This window comes from Populus trichocarpa, chromosome 5 (assembly GCF_000002775.5).
Source record: "Populus trichocarpa isolate Nisqually-1 chromosome 5, P.trichocarpa_v4.1, whole genome shotgun sequence".
NCBI lineage: Eukaryota > Viridiplantae > Streptophyta > Magnoliopsida > Malpighiales > Salicaceae > Populus > Populus trichocarpa.
The window spans coordinates 6,372,746-6,391,834 of record NC_037289.2 but is presented as its reverse complement, the minus strand read 5'-3'; the positions used below and the strand labels follow the sequence as shown (position 1 = coordinate 6,391,834).

At 32.4% G+C, this 19,089-nt stretch overlaps 1 protein-coding gene across 4 annotated transcripts; it reads left to right on the top strand.

Moving 5' to 3' along the window:
• Positions 1–292: 292 nt before the first annotated feature.
• LOC7477158 (serine carboxypeptidase-like 34) lies at positions 293–17,727 on the top strand. 4 transcript variants are annotated; one of them, XM_052452765.1, is made up of 10 exons: positions 293–909; positions 1,084–1,188; positions 1,351–1,440; positions 1,592–1,684; positions 1,766–1,854; positions 1,972–2,272; positions 2,316–2,466; positions 2,579–2,674; positions 2,790–2,895; positions 3,270–3,791. In XM_052452765.1, exons 1-10 carry the CDS (start codon positions 642–644, stop codon positions 3,417–3,419), a joined length of 1,449 nt encoding a protein of 482 aa, XP_052308725.1. In that variant the 5' UTR covers positions 293–641; the 3' UTR covers positions 3,420–3,791. The 4 variants fall into 4 exon arrangements, with proteins under 4 accessions (XP_052308725.1, XP_052308724.1, XP_052308726.1 ...); XM_052452764.1 differs by lacking the exons at positions 1,084–1,188; positions 1,351–1,440; positions 1,592–1,684; ... (4 more) ...; positions 2,790–2,895; positions 3,270–3,791 and adding exons at positions 12,030–12,137; positions 12,252–12,347; positions 12,439–12,531; ... (4 more) ...; positions 17,085–17,190; positions 17,337–17,727 and having other exon boundaries at positions 627–909; XM_052452766.1 differs by having other exon boundaries at positions 829–850.
• Positions 17,728–19,089: the final 1,362 nt, after the last annotated feature.

Below are 19,089 nucleotides of genomic sequence, written 5' to 3'. Positions count from 1 at the left end.
TAGATTCTTTGAATCAAGAACAAACACTATGGCACGTCATGAACCAGAATGGTTTCTTCATGATCATATCACAAGTGAAATTTGAATTGGCGGTTTATGCTTCCCTAGAGGGTTTTTTTTTTTATTTCTTTTTCCTTGAATTTGTTTAGGGCTAATGAAGCCAAGCAAATGCTTATAATAGAACCTTCGTCAGTAGTTCTGTTTGTCACATATTTCTACTCAGAAACACAAAGTCAAAGGACATACTGAATATTTTTCAATTTTGTTTTTATTTTTTTTAATATCAACAAGATCATCGGTTAAGACAATAGTTGTTTCACATGCTTGTCACCAACCTACAAGCTCTCCATGTAAAAATGGAAAGGATTACAGGTTGCATTTTCCATGGTTGTTTTACATGCTTGTCACCAACCTATAAGCTTTCCATGTACAGATGGAAACGATTACAAGCTGCGTTTGCCAGCTTTGTCATTTTGCATGATCTCTTTAGATATCGAGACAAGGTCGAGGACATATTTCACATATTGACACTTAATGAAGCTTAAGAGAACAAGTGTTTTTGATTTACATGTTCGGCACCAATCCATGGGCTTAAGCTATAAAGGGGCTTAGAGCCACATCTTGAATAGAACGATCTGAAGATGGGACTTTCAGCTTTTGTATTGCGTCTTTTTCTATGCAGTTTTGCATTGTTCTTGAGTGCCTCTTCATGGGAACTTGACGATAAGATCAAGGCACTTCAAGATGCTGACCGTATTCTAGGACTTCCTGGCCAACCTCCGGTGAAGTTCCGGCAATATTCTGGATATGTTACAGTTGATGAAACTTATGGGAAGGCACTTTTCTATTGGTTCTTTGAAGCAACATATCAGCCTGAAAAGAAACCTCTTCTTCTGTGGCTCAATGGAGGTACCTAACTATCTACGAAGGGTCATCTATTTTTTATTTTTTTAAGCAAGATGATTTTATAGAAAAATTATCCCTAAACATCCAGTTCATAGATTTGTTCATAAAAAAAAATCCAATTCAACCTTTTCCATAACAGTCAATGCTATCTATATCATTAAAGTGCTCCCCTTGCAGGTCCTGGATGCTCATCTGTTGGGTTTGGTGAAGCTCAAGAGCTTGGCCCATTTTTGGTGAAGGAAGGCCCATCAATAGTATTCAATAATTACACGTGGAATAAAGGCATTTCCTTCTCTTTTGTCCCACAAAATTATACTATATAAATATTTTCATTATGAATGAGCAGTGTGCAGTTTTCAGCTAACTGAAGCAAAGTAGACCACCTACTGCAAAAGAGGGCAGTATTAACATTTTTCCTTGTTTCATTGCTTTCAAATGATACAGCTGCAAATTTATTATTCTTGGATTCTCCGGCCGGCGTTGGATTTTCGTATTCTAATACAAGTCTTGATGTTCAAGGAGATAGCATGACGGGTAACTGAAAATTGGATAATAGAAGTTGATTATAAGATTTCAGAATTATCACTGTCATGACTGATCATAAGAGCTTATAGAAGAAAACCAGATGGAGGGCTTGTAAATTTAGCATTCAAATTAACACTGTTACATTTGTTTTTTTGCTTAGCCTTGGATGCGCACACATTTCTCCTAAACTGGTTCAAGAGATTTCCACAATACAAGTCCAGTGAATTCTACATAGCAGGAGAAAGCTATGCAGGTCTGTAAATATTATTGTTCTGAATATTATGCAAACTTGGCAGCTCTGAACTTCTGACAGCATTTACACGACTCAATTTAGGCCATTTTGTACCACAACTTGCTGAGGTTATCTTCGATGAGAACAAGAATTCCACAGAGGACACTTACATAAATCTTAAGGGTTTCATGGTAGGTTTAATATGTAGATTAGAATCCTTGTTATTTTTATTGACATCATAATACTTTGGCTTAGAAATGCATAAAACAGATCATTTTTCCATACACAGCTTGTTCCATCTTGTGCAGATTGGAAATGCAATATTGGATGATGAAACTGATCAGAAAGGAATGGTAGATTATGCATGGGATCATGCAATAATCTCAGATGGGGTGTACAATTCAATCAAGAAAAACTGTGATTTTATCACAAATCTGACTGAAGAATGCTGGGATTCATTATTGAAGTACTATAATGTCTACAAAATCATCAATGTGTATAGCTTGTATTCTCCAACTTGTCCTCTGGATCAACCCTTTGCCAAGTCTACAAAAATGTTTGCAGTCCCAAAATCCCTGAAAACAATCGTATGTTCTTTAATTCCTTTTCGTTCCCTTAAATTTATCTTTCATTTAACTAATCAAGTGATGAGGTCCTTCTATACAGGATATTCTGCGCAGAATTCCAGCAGGATATGATCCATGTTCCATGAATCATGCAACAGATTATTTCAATCTTCCAGACGTTCAGGCAGCACTTCATGCTAATGTAACCAACATACCAGGACCATATGTCCTTTGCAAGTTAGTTTTATCTAAAACTCATTGATTAATTAGCAATGTTTCTTGTAAATTAACCTGTTTGAACAAGTGTATCTGAATTCTGATGATTCTGTCTGGTCTATTTTGTGTCTAGTAATGATGTGAACAGTGCCTGGCAAGACTCGGCCACTTCAATCTTACCAGTAATTAAGAAGCTCATCAATGGGGGCATTCGCGTATGGGTCTTCAGGTAATTAATCCTCAAACAAAAAAAAAAAATTGATGCTTAAACATTAGTAATATTTGGGATTTCTGTATGGAATCGTCTGTTAATCTTCTAAATTCATGCTCTACTATATAATTAGTGGAGACACAGATGGTAGAGTTCCAGTGACCTCAACCAGGTATACCTTAAATAAGCTTGGACTAAACATTACTGAAGATTGGACTCCATGGTATAATCACAGAGAGGTAATACATTTTCCACACAGGGATTTATGATCAATTATAATAATAACTGTGACGTTAGAACTGTCAAAAAGATTTAGCTTCCTCTGGACCCGATAGCGTTTGGTATTGTAATAACAGTTGATTTTTAAAATATATTTCACTTAAAAATACATTAAAATAATATTTTTTTTTATTTTTGATATCAATACATCAAAACAATTTAAAAAAAACATTAAAAAATTAATTTTAAATAAAAAAATCATATTTTTGTAAAATGTTTTTTAGCAGCGTTCTCAAATGGCGCCATACATATAAAACATCATATCAATCTGAAATCTAAAAAAGTCTAAGATCTTTTTTCGTAAATGTAAATTGCTCTTCAATGAACAATCTAGGTTGGAGGCTGGACAATTACCTATGATGGGTTGACATTCATAACAGTGAGAGGAGCAGGTCACCAAGTTCCTACATATGCTCCAAAGCGTGCTCTTCAACTCGTCAGACACTTCCTAGCCAACAAGAAACTCCCATCTGTTGCTTTTTAATCAGCCCATGATCCAATTTGTCATGAAATTATCAAGCTGCAGAACATTCCTCGAAGGAATTGAGCTTACAATTACCTCATATTGTACTAGTATTTGTTTTAATTATGTGTTGATCCATCTTTCTAATTTACCCGTAAACTTGGTTTTCATGCAGCAACATCATACATGCCAAATTGTTCTAAAAGAAATGTCTTTCTTTAGCATTTCCTCTGTACCTTTCTGTCTGTAATTTTGCATTATCATAATATGTCATCAGACATATTTGATGCATCTAAATCAAGAATAAAAAGCTCAGACCTCAATTTTGGATTCACATGTTTGACACAAACTCATAAGCTTTCAGTCTATAAATTGAAAGAACTATTAACCACGTCTTGGGGTACCCCAAAAAGGGACTTTCAGAATTCACTTTGTGCCTTTCTTCGTCTTTTTTAGTTGTTGTTGAATGCCTCTTCATGGGATCTTAACCATAAGATCTAGGCAATTCAAGATGCCGACCGTTTTACAGAACTTCCCAGCCAACCTCTAGTCAAGTTCCAGCAATATTCTCGATATGTTACCATTGATGAAAACTATGGGAAAGCTCTTTTCTACTGGTTTTTTGAAGCAACACAGAAACCTGAGAAGAAACCTCTCCTTTTGTGGCTCAATGGAGATAACAGGAGCCTTGATGTTCAAGGAGATAATCTGGTGTTGCAAATGTTGTATGCGAGGATGCCAATTCTGTTAATTTCTTTTTCTCAATTATTTGCTCATGATTAGCTTGGGACGCCCGCACATTTCTCCTAAATTGGTTCAAAAGATTTCCTCAGTGGAAATATAGTGAATTCTATATAGCAGGAGAAAGCCATGCAGGTAAATAAATATTACTGCTTGTTTGATAAAAATAGTTTTCTAAAATCAGATTTAATCTTCTAATTCCATTATTTAAACTGCTCAATTTTAGTAGGACATCACGTGCCACAACTTGCTGAGGTATTCATTCATGAGTCTAGATTTTATCAATATATTTTTATATATTTATTTTTTCTAAAAAATGTTGGATCAAGATAAATATACGGGTATAATTTTTTTTTGTTCTTGGCCGCGTTGAGCTGACAATGCACCATCACCAAACATGTTCTCGTGAAAACATATTGAGTTTGGCATTAGAGAGATCTAAGTACCGTTAAATTTGGTCAAATCCAAATTCAAAAATTATTAGGTCTTTGCTGGCTAAACTCAAGTGATTGTTGAGTCCGGCCAACGCCAAACCCACATAACGTTGTAGCAACCTCCAACACTATAAAAACTTATATTTCTTTTGTACTATTATTACTTTTGAACTAGATTGATATATATCTTTTGATAGAGGTGGCAACAAATTCAAGACATATTTTCCATAAATGAAAAAAAAAAAAAAAACAGACATTGAAGTATCAAAGGTTGGGGTCTAATAAGAGATTATGATTTTTGTTTTTTTTTTAGTTTAACGTAGATGTCCGGACCAGCTTGCGCGCACCTCGATTAATCTCACGGGCCCTGAAGTTAACGACTATGTAAGCTTTCAGTGGTCATTATATAAGTAACCACAAGGCTCGAACCTGAGATCACAGAGAGAATAAACCTCTTGATCTTAAGTTTTTACTATTGAACCACTAGCTAGATGGTTATTTTTTGAAGTCATGGGAAAAAGGTTGGTGGGCTGGACAATGATATATGAAGGATTGACATTTATTACAGTGAAAGGAGCAGGCCACCAATTCCAGGCAGCATAGCTCGGAAACCTTTTTCTTCAACTGGTCAGGCACTTCCTAGCCAACAGGAAACTGCCACCTGTTGCCTTCTTAACCTCATGATCCAATGTGTGAGCAAGATAGTTAGCTTGTGCTCAGATAAGATATCCAATAGAAAAGGAAAATATCTCTCGTTTGAATTTTATCATTTATATTTTTTAATGTATATATAAGTGTGTAATTAATTGAATATATCGAGTTAACAAGCTTTTTTTTAATTTAATTAATTCTTAAAATTATCATTTACCCGTGGGCAGGGGCGGAGCTAGAATTATTTGTTAGGGGGGGCCAAAATTAATATAATAAGATATAATATTTGTTTTAATTTATTATACATGAGTTGTAAAACAAAACCTACATAATTTAGTTTTATTCAAATAACTTACTATAAATATATAATAACCTTTGTATAAGGTAAAATGTTTGGAGCAATACCAAATTGAGTCAAAGCAATGAAATTAATTTCATCTTCATAATATATTCATCACTTTAATGTTGTTGGTCTTTATACCTATCAAATATAAACATACAAAGTATATAAGAAACATTAGCTAAAACAAAACATTATTTATGTTTGATAAGCTTTGAAATAAAGCAAAAAATAATAAAGAATGATTCTTACATATTTATTTTAATTGTGCTCGTCGTTCTTTCATATAATAGAATTCATCGATTATCATATCAATTGTAATCTTTCAGCAATTTCTTTTTCTATATAGACAATCAAATAATTTGCAAGAAAATCATCATCCATCCGATTGCGAAGTCTTGTTTTAACAGTCTTCATCGCTGAAAAAGCTCGTTCAGTAGGCTGTGAGTTATCAATATTTTTTTTTCAAAAAAAGAATTAATTCTTTTTATTTTGTTCATGGTTCAACCTAAAATCAAGACATATATCGTAAGAAAAAATTGATAATTTTGGCGGTTCTGCTAAAAACAAAACATAAAAAAAATCCAAGCATAATCGAAACAAACCAATAAAATATATCTAATTAATTAGAAAAAAAATCAATATAACAAGAATTCAAAAAACAATTGAAAAAACTAGCAGATCTAAGAAAAAAAAAGAGCAAAAATGATAGAATTATTAAAAAAACCTCATCAAATTATTAACAAACATCTCAAAACAAAACAAAAATATATTTTAAATTTAAGTTACCTTATTTTGTTTGATGAAAGATAAATTAATTAGTAGCTCTGCTTTAATTTTTTTGTAGAAAAATTTTGCTCGCGATTTATGTTTTTGATCGGTTGCAGGATTTATATTAGGGTAAATTGGTAGCTCTGTTTTTTATTTCATAAAATAATGCCTTTATATTTTTTTCTTTTCCATGTAGGTCAAGAGTAAATTCAAAAAAAATCAAAAATAAAATCACATTTAATTTAGGAGGGCCACCTTTTTAAAATAAAAAATATAACACTTCCTCCTATTTAATTACCCAATTACCCAATACAGGAAAAAAAAAATATTACAGGGGCAAGTATTGCAGGGGGCCCGGCCCCTGCTTGCCCCCCCTTGCTTCCGCCCCTGCCCGTGGATCCTGTCAAAAAAATAATCCATTAATAAATTTATCAAGATTTAGAACATTCAAAGAATATTCCATAAAGAAAGATACATCATCTGTGGACTAAACCTTATTTATCGAACAAACCAGGTCAAATATATATATCCAAAGCCTTCTAAATTCTTTTTTTTATTTACATGGCTATTCAAGCCAACTTATATATATCTTAATTATTTTTTATTTTATTTGTATGGCTATTCAAACCCGCTTATATATACCTCAATTAATTTTTACAGGAAGTATTATTTTAAATTCTTTTTTAAGTTGATATGAATTGAGCCATCTTTGCAGCGCCCAGATTAAACTATTTGTGTCCTAAACTTATATCCTAGCCTTCGTACCTTTTCCCAAGGCAGAAGGAACTTCTTAGAGAAAATATTAGATGAGTCTCAACTCTCACGTATATATATATTAGGGGCCCCTCATATAAATCATGTGATTCCCGCTGCTATGAATTAATTGTGGGCAAGTGCTTACAAAAAAGGATTTATATAAAAATAGGTTTTAAAAAAACATGAGATTTACTATGAATCCCATGTCGACCTAATAATTATTTGTAATCTTTTATTTTGTTATCTTAGTTCATTTCGTTAAATCCTCCATTATGTTTTTAATTTCTTAAATTGGTTCGATAACAATTCTCCTTTTCTTGTATGGGAAACTAAATGTTGAAGCATAATTAGGTAAATACTATGCCATAATATATATAATATTATTGTTTTGATGGTCAAACTTTGAACCAATTTTAAATATCTTGGAGGTTACTATCATGATTATGAATATTATGGTCAACATATGGATCGAATTTGAAGCAATATGGCAAGTTAATCCAAAAGGTTGGATTTTCAGTGGTGTAGAAGCTTCAATCCAAAGCTATGAGAAGTCCAAGATTTCGCTTTATTTTCAGCGCGAGCAACAAAATATCTACAGAATAAAATGATTAATGCTAATCTTTTAACAATATTTTTCTCTAGTAATTTCAAAAAAGAAAATTTTATGCACTGTAAATGAGGTGGTCCCATTTACAAATCACACACAAATTTTGATGGTTGAGATTCTTCAGAAAATGATTTTGAGAAAGATTTTCAATAGGATTGGGTGTTCCCACAAAATAATATAATGTTGACTAGTATGTTGATCTGTGCTTCGCAGCAGGTCAGATCAATTTTTAAAAAATATAAAAAAATATTAAAAACACGGAGAATTTTCTAAAAGTGTTATTAAACATGACCGACCAAGTAGATTAATTTTGAAACCTCACAACTCAGCTATTTGTCTAACTCAAGTTTTTAATTTCGGTATAGGAGCTAGCTCGACTTAAATCAATCAATTTTATAGGTCCAAATGCAACCTTAATAATTAATAAAATCATAACTTCTAAAAAAACTTCAAGATGATATTTTTTTAAAAAAAATATTGATATAATGACATATTGGATCAACCTCGGTCCCCTTATGATCCAGGTCATAGACTCTATTGGGTTCAATAATTTTTTTATAAACTTTTTTATTTAATTATATGATAAAAATAGATGTTCACAAAATTGAGCACCAACCTAAAAATAGACACTAATTATTTGAGGCAATTACCCTTGTAGAAAATAAACAAAAATCAATAATGCAGTCTATTTCCCAACCAATCAAATATTAAAGAATGAAATCGAAAAATAATAAATTAAAAACAATTAAAAGACAAAAAAAAAAACATATCCTATCGATGAGTAAACTCGTCAAACCTGTGAATCAAGTAAGTCAAGCTAGCATGCCAAACATGTGAACTGGGTTATGAACTCCATTGAGATTATAATTTATTTATTTTTCAAAACTATTTTTTATTTAACTATATGATAACAAAAATAACGATTGTGAAATCAAACACCAACTCAATGCAGAGATTTTTCTTAGATTGCTATAACCTCATAAAAGGAGAAGCGAAACCAATTATGAAACTAAATTCTCAATTAACCTAGTATCTAATGATGAAATTAAAAAAAAAAGTAATTAAAAAAAGTTAAACTTGCCAGACTCGCGAACTAAGTCAATTAGTCAAACTTGTTAATAGGTCCATGAACTTTATAAAATTTGATAACATGACTTTTATCTAAAACTATTTTTTTAACTATATGAGAAAAAAATAGATGATAAAAAAATCAAGTTCAATTAAAAAAACATCCCATCAAACTCGTAAGCCAGCGCAAGCCAGGTTATCCTGGCAAACCTACAAACCATGTTAACTTTATAGAAAGGTAAAATAAAAGGAAATAAATTATGAAGCCAAATTCTCAATCATCTCAATATTAAAAGATGAAATCAATGAAAACAAATTTGTAAAAAAAAATCATAATAAAAATTAAAAAAAAACAAAACAAAACATTGTGAATTACTAATGTTATTTACAGTGCAATATGTATAGGTGAACAGTGTGAACATTGATTTTCTCATATCCTTTAATTTTTATTACTTTATAAAGTTTAATAACATTATTTTTCTCAAAAACTATTTTTTTAACTATATAAAAAAATACATCTTCTTCTTTTTATAAAGCTATAATGTTTTCTCCACGTGTTTTAGTTTTTTTATTATTATTATTATTATTAATGGGAGAATGTAATGATTTCTTTTTCATGAATAATAGTAAAAAAAAAAATTATTTACATGTTGTATGTGGTCATGATTTCAGTATTGATGACTTCCACACATGAATGTACATAGTCATTGAACCCACCATTGACAATCTTTGGGCCCATTCTACTGCTACCACCTTTAGTTTTTTGTTCTCTATATCCTTCCAAGCTTAGGGAATGGAAAGAGGATCATCAGAAACAATTCAAACAAGGCGAAGAATCTTTTTATCATACCCTATACACGACACTTGAACGGCAACAAAGCAGACCATTCTTATCTGTCTTTCTTTGAATTCTCAAGCCACGCAGAAATCCACATATAAAGAGAGACAAAAACAGAAGAAGAGTATATGCAGTCTGTAACAATGGCTTTATACTCGTTCTCTTTGCATCTTTTTCTTCTTCTTTTCTTCATACTTAGCTCAGCTAGAGCGAGTGAGGCTGACTTTGAGCTTACTCAAGATGTGTTAGCCCGACAAGAAGCAGACAGAGTCATTAGACTTCCTGGCCAGCCTGAGGTAACGTTCAAGCAGTATGCAGGCTATGTAACAGTCAATGAAAGTCATGGGAGAGCTTTGTTTTATTGGTTCTTTGAAGCCATTGAGAATCCTGAAGAGAAACCTTTGCTTCTGTGGCTCAATGGAGGTAAGTAATTCATTATGCTCACCTTATTTACGTTTCCATGGTTCAAATGCATGTTTCATTTGCAGTTTCTCTTGCCACGTTCCATGGCTTTCCACCACTGAATCTCATGTCCCTTGCCCTTGCCATGGACATAGTCACAAAACCTGAGCTAATATCATCCACACACAGACCTGTTTGATTAGCTAGCTCCTTCCATAATCACAGTCTGAAAAGGCATGTTCTGAATTACTTGCTATCCCTGGCAATCTTCTTACAATTAGGGAAATTAATGAATCAAGGCAATACATTATAGCACGAGAACTGGTCAATGAAAACAAGGGTAATAACCAGTTTACTCAAAGTGTTAATACATAAAATAAGGACGCATACCAGAATATTAGTTACTTAGAGAAATTTTTGGTGGAATTAAGCTGTCAAAGAGTATAATAATAGATTCCATGAAAAATATTGATGATACGATTCAACTACCGAATGATAATTGACCAAGACTATGAACAAAATCATCATATTTTTAACCTATCTGTCACATCATGAAACATGATCAACATTAATTAATTAGCAAACACAGCACATCCATTTAGATTCCATGTGTGACCCTTCATGAAATTCATCATAACAAGTAATCCCTATACTCTTAGGAAATTAATAACTCAGTCCCTCTATTTTAAAAAAAACCCATATTTTACCTCCATGTTGTCATTTCCACTTACTGTAACTTAGTTCTTTTCCTTTGGTTTTACATTATTAAAGTGCTAAGCCTTTACTTTATGTATAACGGATTGACGGTCAAAACTTCTCAATTGAGTAACTTATTGTTTTTAAAGAACAAAAGGACTAACATGTTGGTTTATTGAAGATGCAATAAGGACTCAATTATAATTTACTTTAAGAAACAAATATGATGCTATTGACACCTCCAAAAGTCCATTGGCACAATTATTGTTTATACAAGATTTCAAAATTAATTATTCTCAATTTTGAGTGATGGTACCACCTACGTTGGAATTATTTCAGGTTGATTTGAAAATTTTAGCACTTTCAGTATTATATGTTTTGGGTTTTTAATTAAATCGGATAAGATATTAATCAAACTCGTTGATCAAGTTTTTAATAACCTGATTAACCCGATTTAATCAATTTTTTATAAAAATTAAATAAAAAAACAAAACAACATATCTTTGTTTTGATAAATAAAAATATTTACTTGTTAATTTACGAGTGGACGGATGTCCTAAGCACCCAGGTGAGATAATTATATTCAAAGCTATATAAAATCGGACTGATCATGTAATTATACATAGAACTAATGGGTGTGAGTAGCAAGTTCAGCATGATAATTGTACTGAAAATATTTCATTCCAAATTATCAACCATTCAGAATCGTATATTCCATGAGGGATGCAAGAGCACCAAAACCAAACCTTATTTATAATCCAGTACTATCAATAGTGATGTAAGAGTTCCAACTTGCTTTCATTTACTGCAAAGGTTGTATACTGTATTTAATGGCTGTGCCAAAATCTAGGGGGGGGTCTACGCCAGCCCAGCAGCAACTTGATAATTTAAGTCTGCTGTCCTTCCCCCGTAGGGTCGGTCCATCCTCGAGAGGGACCAATCTAAAAGTTTCTTGATTTTAATCCTTGTTTCGCAGTATTTGCATGTCACCAAATGAGTATTCTAAGATTCTTAACAAAGTATGTGCTTAACAAATGAGTGGTTCAGAAAAACATAGAATTTATTGTGCCTGTGTCTGTGTCTGTGTGTCTGTGTCTGTGTCTGTGTCTGTGTGTGTGTGTGTAGAGAGAGAGAGAGAGAGAGAGAGAGAGAGAGAGAGGCTATCACTTTGGAAGAAAGCATGGAGGAGAAGTCCCGTTCTCTGGACATTTTTAATTAAGCATTACATTTTCTTGGCTCCAAGTATGACGAAAAAGATTTCTCGTAGAAAAAAGAGTATGAAAACAAATGGTGTAATTAATGAGCACATGCGTATGTTATAAATCAGGGCCAGGGTGCTCGTCCATTGGCTATGGAGAGGCAGAGGAGTTAGGTCCTTTCTTTCCTAAGATCGGTGGACAAGAGCTACAGTTCAATCCTCACACATGGAATAATGGTAGGTACACCTGGCATTTCAGCTTCCCAGACAGTTACTTTACTCCTATTTGGCACTTAATTATGTGTTTTTATACTCAATCATTCATGTTAATTGGGCCTTAACATCAATCAGTGGCCAATCTGTTGTTTCTGGAATCTCCTGTTGGGGTTGGATTTTCCTACTCCAATACCACCAGTGATCTTAAAGAGCTTGGTGACACAGTTACAGGTAATGCATTTCTGTGTTTTTCTTCTTAAGGTAAAATTCATCAAGATTTTCTGATGTTAATTAACCAGTTTATTGTAATATTGATGATTAGCTCAAGATTCATACATATTTCTTGTGAGATGGTTCCAAAGATTCCCGCAGTTCAAGTCCCATGAGTTCTACATTTCTGGAGAGAGCTATGCAGGTGCTGATTCACAACTCACTGTCTAATTCCTCTTTTGATGGTGATCGACTCAAGATTCGTGTACTTTCTTTTTCTCAGGGCACTATGTTCCACAGCTTGCCGAGGTCATCTATGACGGCAACAAGAAAGTTTCCGAGAAAGATCACATAAACTTAAAGGGCTTTATTGTGAGTTTTCAACAATCCATTCCATTTCTACTAATCATTGCATGTCTTCGGAAATGAGAAATTTTCAATTAGACTTTCTTCATTAGACCAAGGACCCCACTTCTAAAACTAACCATCGGTCGGTACCCTGGACCCCACTTCTAAGACTAACCACTATTCTGTGATGGTTTGAACCAATCGACCAGGTTCCCTTTGAGTATATGTGATACTATAATTACAAGAAAACCTAAATGGCGTGGTATTTTTATTGTCCATAATCTCATGGATGGATCACTATGGAGTACAGCAATGATTTTTTTAAGACATGTGAATTAGTATTCAATTGTATTTTTTTTTTAAAAAAAAGAGATAATAGAATTGAAAAACAAGGGACTGAAGTAAAAAATATGAATAAAATAGATAGTGTCTTTCAATTTTATTTAAAAAGTACATTTGAGTCCCCCATCTTTTTTATCTATTAAGTTATCGGTCCTTCTAATTCTAGAAAAACTAATCTTAGTGCTAAATTTTATTTTCATCATTTTTTAGTCCTTATTGAGTTAGAGGAGAGAGAGAATAGTTGGATTCCAACCTAGAGAGAGAAAGATATTGTTTCTACGATTTCGACCATCAAAACGGTAGATTTTTGTTTCAAGTGATTTCATATGATAAGTGGAGTTTGAGTTAGGAGTTTTTTTACCTTGAAAGTACCTAAAAAAATATCTGAACTTGGAAAGAAATTGGTTGATTTTGGATTTTGAAGCGGTTTTATGTGCTTTTGGTGGTTAAGAGTGGGTGTAACAAGGTTACTAGAGTGTTTTTTAGGTATTTTGGCTTGAAAATAGGTTTTTAGAAGGGAAAAAAAATCAATCACCCTGACTTTCCAAGTACCATAATGGCTAGAATTATGGATTTTAGACGACGCGTCGTCGAATTTTTTCAAATTGAATTGGGGCGTCTACCCCATTATCTTACCAAAAAAATTAAGGCCCGCGCGACTGGGCCTAACCTTCAGAACGATGCATTGTTTATTTTTTTCTCATTTTGTAAAAAAAATAATTTTAGAGAAAAGCCATTAATTAAACTTTATAAATTTCGTGGACATGTTCACAGATTTGGCTGGTTGACCTGGTTCGCAGACCTGACAAGTTTAACTTTTTTTTTAATTATTTTTGTCAACATCTCAGTATTGGGTTAGTATTTGATTTTGCGATCTTTTATTTTTGTTATTATATAGTTAAAGAAAAAATAGCTTTGAAAAAAAACAACTTATAATTCCATTAGAATCCATAACTCAATTCACAAGTTTGACGTTCTAGCTTAGGTCACCCAATTCATAAGTTTGACGAATTCACCCACTAGCTAAATATGTTTTTGGTTCTTTTATTGTTTTCAATTTTTTTTCTCGATTTTATTCTTCAATATTAGATTGGTTGAGAATAAACTATCTGATTTATTTTTGTTTGCTTTCTATAAGGCTATCATTGTCTCAAATAAGTTTTTATTTTTAGGTTGTTGCTCAAAAAAAAAGTTATTGAACTCAGTGGAGTCTATGACATAGGTTACTAGGGGACTGAGATTGATTCAATCTATCATTGTCTCAATGATTTTTTTGTAAGAAAAAATATCATCTTGTAGTTTTTTTTAAAGCCAAGAATTGTTTTTACCAGTCACCAAGATTGCATTTGGACCTATGAAATCAATCAATTTAATTTGGGTTAGCTCCTGCGTGATTTAGTTGACAACTCGAGTTAGGCAAATAGGTTGTGAGGTTTCAAGATTGACCAATTAAGCCAGATTTAATAACACAACAAAAAATTCTTTGCACTGTTAACATTTTTTTTTTTTTTTGCATTTGAATAAATCAGTTCGACCCGCGGCGAAGCGTAGGACAATGAATTAGTAAGAGTACTAAATTAAGGTTGATAATGAAATGGGTTTGTGTTTTTAGGACATATTGATTCAATCGACCTTGAGTTTGGATAATAGTTTTTGACTTTATTTGGTAGCAACATTAAGTTTCGATCTTGAATCAAAAAAATCATGGACTTGATTACTGATAGTAGAAGCTGGATCATGTAGTATTTTATGCATATTTGATATAAGATGAAAATGGGACATTATACAATATAATAAAAGAGATCAGCTTTTGTATTTTCTGTTCACTATCTCACAAAACACAATGGATTGGAGCAGTGTTCTTTTTTTATTTTTAATTTGATCCTCAAACTTAAGAAGGGATGGTTGATTTGAAAGGCAGGGGACTAAAGTGAAAAAGGCAGATAGAATGGGGTATTTTTTAAATTTGTTGTATAAGTTCATTTTAGTTCCTTATCTTTTTTAGATATTAGGTTACTAGTCCCTGTACTTTTCACAAATTCCATTTTGATACCAAACTTTATTTTCATCATTTTTCAATTCTTTTTTGGTTGGAGGAGAGAGAGGAAGTCATCAAATTCAGTGTAGAGAGAGAAACTTGTTGTTAGTGACAATTTCAGCCACTAAATGATTGTTCTTTGTGTCAAATGGTTTCATATGATGAGGAAGGTTATGATTAAGTGTTTTTTACGTTGAAAACACCTAAAAAGCATATCTAAACCAGGGAAGATTTTTGGGTTGATTTCTAGTTTTTGACCGGTTTTTTTGTGCGTTTTAAAGGTCATTGATTGGTTTAACAAGGTTCCTAGAGTGTTTCCTAGGTGTTTTGGGTTAAAAATAAGTTGAAAATGGATTCTTGAGTAAAGAAGCCTTATTTTTCCAGGCACACTAGTGGCCGGATTTTAGGCTTAGCAAACAATGCATTAATTATTTTTTTTTTGGAAATGATTGGGGCGGACAACGCATCAATATCGATCCGCCCCATTAAACTTAAAAAAATAGAAGGCTCGCGCGGGCCTTGGCAGGAGATGCTTTCACCGTTATCCTTTGTTCAAAGTTTGTGTGCAAAAATAGAGGACTCGTTAATCACATATATATACCATGAATTTTGCAGATAGGCAATGCATTATTGGATGATGAAACAGATCAAAAGGGGATGATAGATTATGCGTGGGATCATGCTGTAATATCCGACCGTCTGTACCATGATGTTAAGAAAAAATGCAATTTCAGTGAGAAGAATCCATCCCATGATTGCAAAAATGCCCTCCATCAGTACTTTAGTGTCTATAGAATTATTGACATGTACAGCTTATACAGTCCCAGATGCATCAACAGTAACTTCAGCGATGCAAGAGACAGACCGGTTATTCATGGCAATATGGCTCCTCAATTGTTATCCAAATTTGTAATTTCTCATTGCACCTTACTGAATTCATTGCACTACTTCTTCTCTGATTCGTGCATGGTTCATGAGATTGCAACTTTCTTCTCTTCTGAGCAGGCAGACTGGCACAAGAGACCTGCTGGCTATGACCCTTGTGCCTCAGACTACACTGAGATTTATATGAATAGGCCAGCCGTTCAAGCAGCACTCCATGCTAATGTAACCAAAATTCCCTATCCATGGACTCACTGCAGGTAATACCATCTTTACATCCTCTCTCTCTCTCTCTCTCTCTCTCACACACACACACACACACACACACGTACACACACTGCACGTAACCAATATATATAACATGGAGGTATCTATAGATATTCTTCTATATTATTTTCTTTTTCATTTTAATTTTCAGTGAAGATATCACATTTTGGAGTGATGCACCACAATCAATTCTTCCCATAATCAAGAAACTTATTGCTGGGGGAATTCGCATATGGGTCTACAGGTAAAATCATATTATATATATATACTTGCAACCTCTTTATGAAAATAAATACCATGTCCAAAAATCATATCCATTACTTTGTAATTTCATCCAAGTAATTTGTAGTCTTAGTTTTATAGAATTAACTCAGCCGCTCTAATCTAAATTTCTTACTAACTGAACATTTTGATGAGTGCTAATGCTACTAAAATGTTGGGACAGATTTGACAAAGGATTTCAAATTGTCATTACTCAGAACTACAAGACTGATTTAAGTAAATTTAAAGTAGAGGGTTTAATTTTATCAAATATAATTATGTTTTATAATCTCATCTAAAAATTTAATTTTTTAAGTTGATATAGTTATTTAATATTATATCAGAGTCTTGTTGAACAAGCAATTACGAATTCAAATCTCGCTATTTTATTCTATTTGATAAAAAAAATACAAGATAGTGTAAGTTTTTGTAAATTTCAAATCTAAAGGATTTCATTAGTTTTCACTTGAAAAAATGTGTTAAAAAATTATACAAATCATATCTCGAGATCTCATCTCAAAATTTAAAATTTTGAGTTGATATGGTTCTTTCCCACAAATATATATATATATATAAAGTTAGCCGTATCTAATTGGATATATTAATTATATTCATTTCAGTGGAGATACCGATGGTAGAATTCCTGTGACTGCAACTAGATACACGTTAAACAAGCTAGGATTGAACACTATTGAAGAATGGACTCCATGGTACCATGGAAAACAGGTAATTATCGCTGATCTCTTTAGATTACTGATAATTAATTATTCGATTAATGAATAAAATCAAGTTGTAATGATCTCTCTTTTTTATTCCATGAAATTAAATCATGCTAGAAATTGCTGTTGAGCTCTGAATATGGGATTTTGTAGGTTGCTGGGTGGACAATTGTGTACGATGGGCTAACTTTTGTCACGATAAGAGGGGCTGGCCACCAAGTACCAACGTTTAAGCCCAAACAGTCTCTTACCTTCATTAAGCGCTTCTTGGAAAATAAGAAATTGTCGTCTGAAGCATTTTAGTAGTATCTCTTTCTTTTTCTTTTTCTTTTTTTAATTAATGTGGATGTCCGGGTCAGCTTGTATGCACCTCGACTAATCTCACGGGTCTTGAAAATAACGACCATATAAGCTTCCAGTGATTATTATATTAGCAATCACAGGGCTCGAACTTAAAATCATAGAAAGAACAAACTCCTTGATCTCAAACTCTTACTACTGTAATACCTATTAAATCTAAATGGGTAGTATCTCTTTCTCCTTCTCCTTCTTCTTCTTCTTTCTTGCCTATTTGGACTGGTAGTACAATTATAATTATTACCACATCCTCCTTCTCCTTCAGATGAAGGAAAAGTGTTTAATGCTGAAAATGTTGATCGAAATTCCCTTTAAGAAATTACCCTAAAACTCATTTCACATACCAGCCCGATTTAACACCTGTCCTTGACTTTGAAATTAATTTTCCACAAGATTTCATGTTAATCTCTGTAATATATATATATATATATTGGCCCTTTGAATTAATATCTTTCACAAACAAGTCCTCAAATTGAGTTCTGGTCCTATTTTTTGGAGAGAAAAAAAAGCATTTTAGTTTTTATGTAAGTGTCTTTTTCTTTTTCTTTTTTTCTTTTTTTTTTTGCAGTCAAGTGGCTTCATGTTAAAAAAAAATTATAAAAAACATTATCATCATTGTTATTAATTTCATCTCCATTATTATCTTAGTATCTGTATCTTTTATTAATATATTATGATTATCTCGTTGTTATATTATTGTGACTGCTTCCATTACATTATTACATCAACTACAAGCATTGCTATTTACAAATAAAATAATGATTAAGTATAACTCTAAAAGGCTTTAGGTTTTTTTTTTTAAGACTCAATTGTCCATTCTCACACATATTATTGTGAATGAGCTATGTAAAATTTTTAATTTTTAATTTGATCCTTAAATTTGATTTTTGGTAATTTAGTACTAATTGAAGACCAATTAATTTTGATTTTTTATAAAAATAAAAAAGGTGTCAAACATAGGTGACGTGTTATAAGTTTCGTAAAAAATACACTTTGATCCTTAAACGTTAAAAATCACGTAAATTATATAGTTTCAGTACCTCAAAATTTTTCTTATTCAATTTTAATATGACATCGATTTAGACCACCAAAACAGACAATATTTGTATCAAATGGTTCTATTTGATAAGGAAAGTTTATGTTAAGTGTTATTTTACTTTTAAAGTTTGTGAAAAAACATATCTAAACTCAAGTTAATTTTTTGTTTCGGGTTGATTTTGGTTTTTGAACAGTACAATTCATATGTTTTTTTATAGATGTTTTGGGTCAAAAATAGATTAAAAATAATTTTTAAGATAAAACAAATTATGTCCTGATTTTCCGGTTATTTCTAGGCAAATTAAACAATGCGACGTCTGATTATTTTTTCAAAAAAAAAATAGAATAGACGACACAAACAAAAAAATTAGAGGCCAAATCATGCGGGCCTGCCTTGAAAAATAAATCAGGCGGGATGGCCTGGCCTCGTAGGCCATTTTTCGTAACTAATTAAATACTATAATAACGCCATGTTTTTTAAGATAGCTTCAAGATGTACAAGTTAAAGTAT

Excerpts from the sequence above, each read along its gene's own strand:
- LOC7477158 (XM_002307128.4), top strand. The coding sequence starts at position 9,733 with ATGCAGTCTGTAACAATGGCTTTATACTCGTTCTCTTTGCATCTTTTT. Across the intron at positions 12,138-12,251 it reads TCCTCACACATGGAATAATG|TGGCCAATCTGTTGTTTCTG; the intron begins GTAGGTACACCT and ends AACATCAATCAG. Across the intron at positions 12,699-15,669 it reads TAAACTTAAAGGGCTTTATT|ATAGGCAATGCATTATTGGA; the intron begins GTGAGTTTTCAA and ends TGAATTTTGCAG.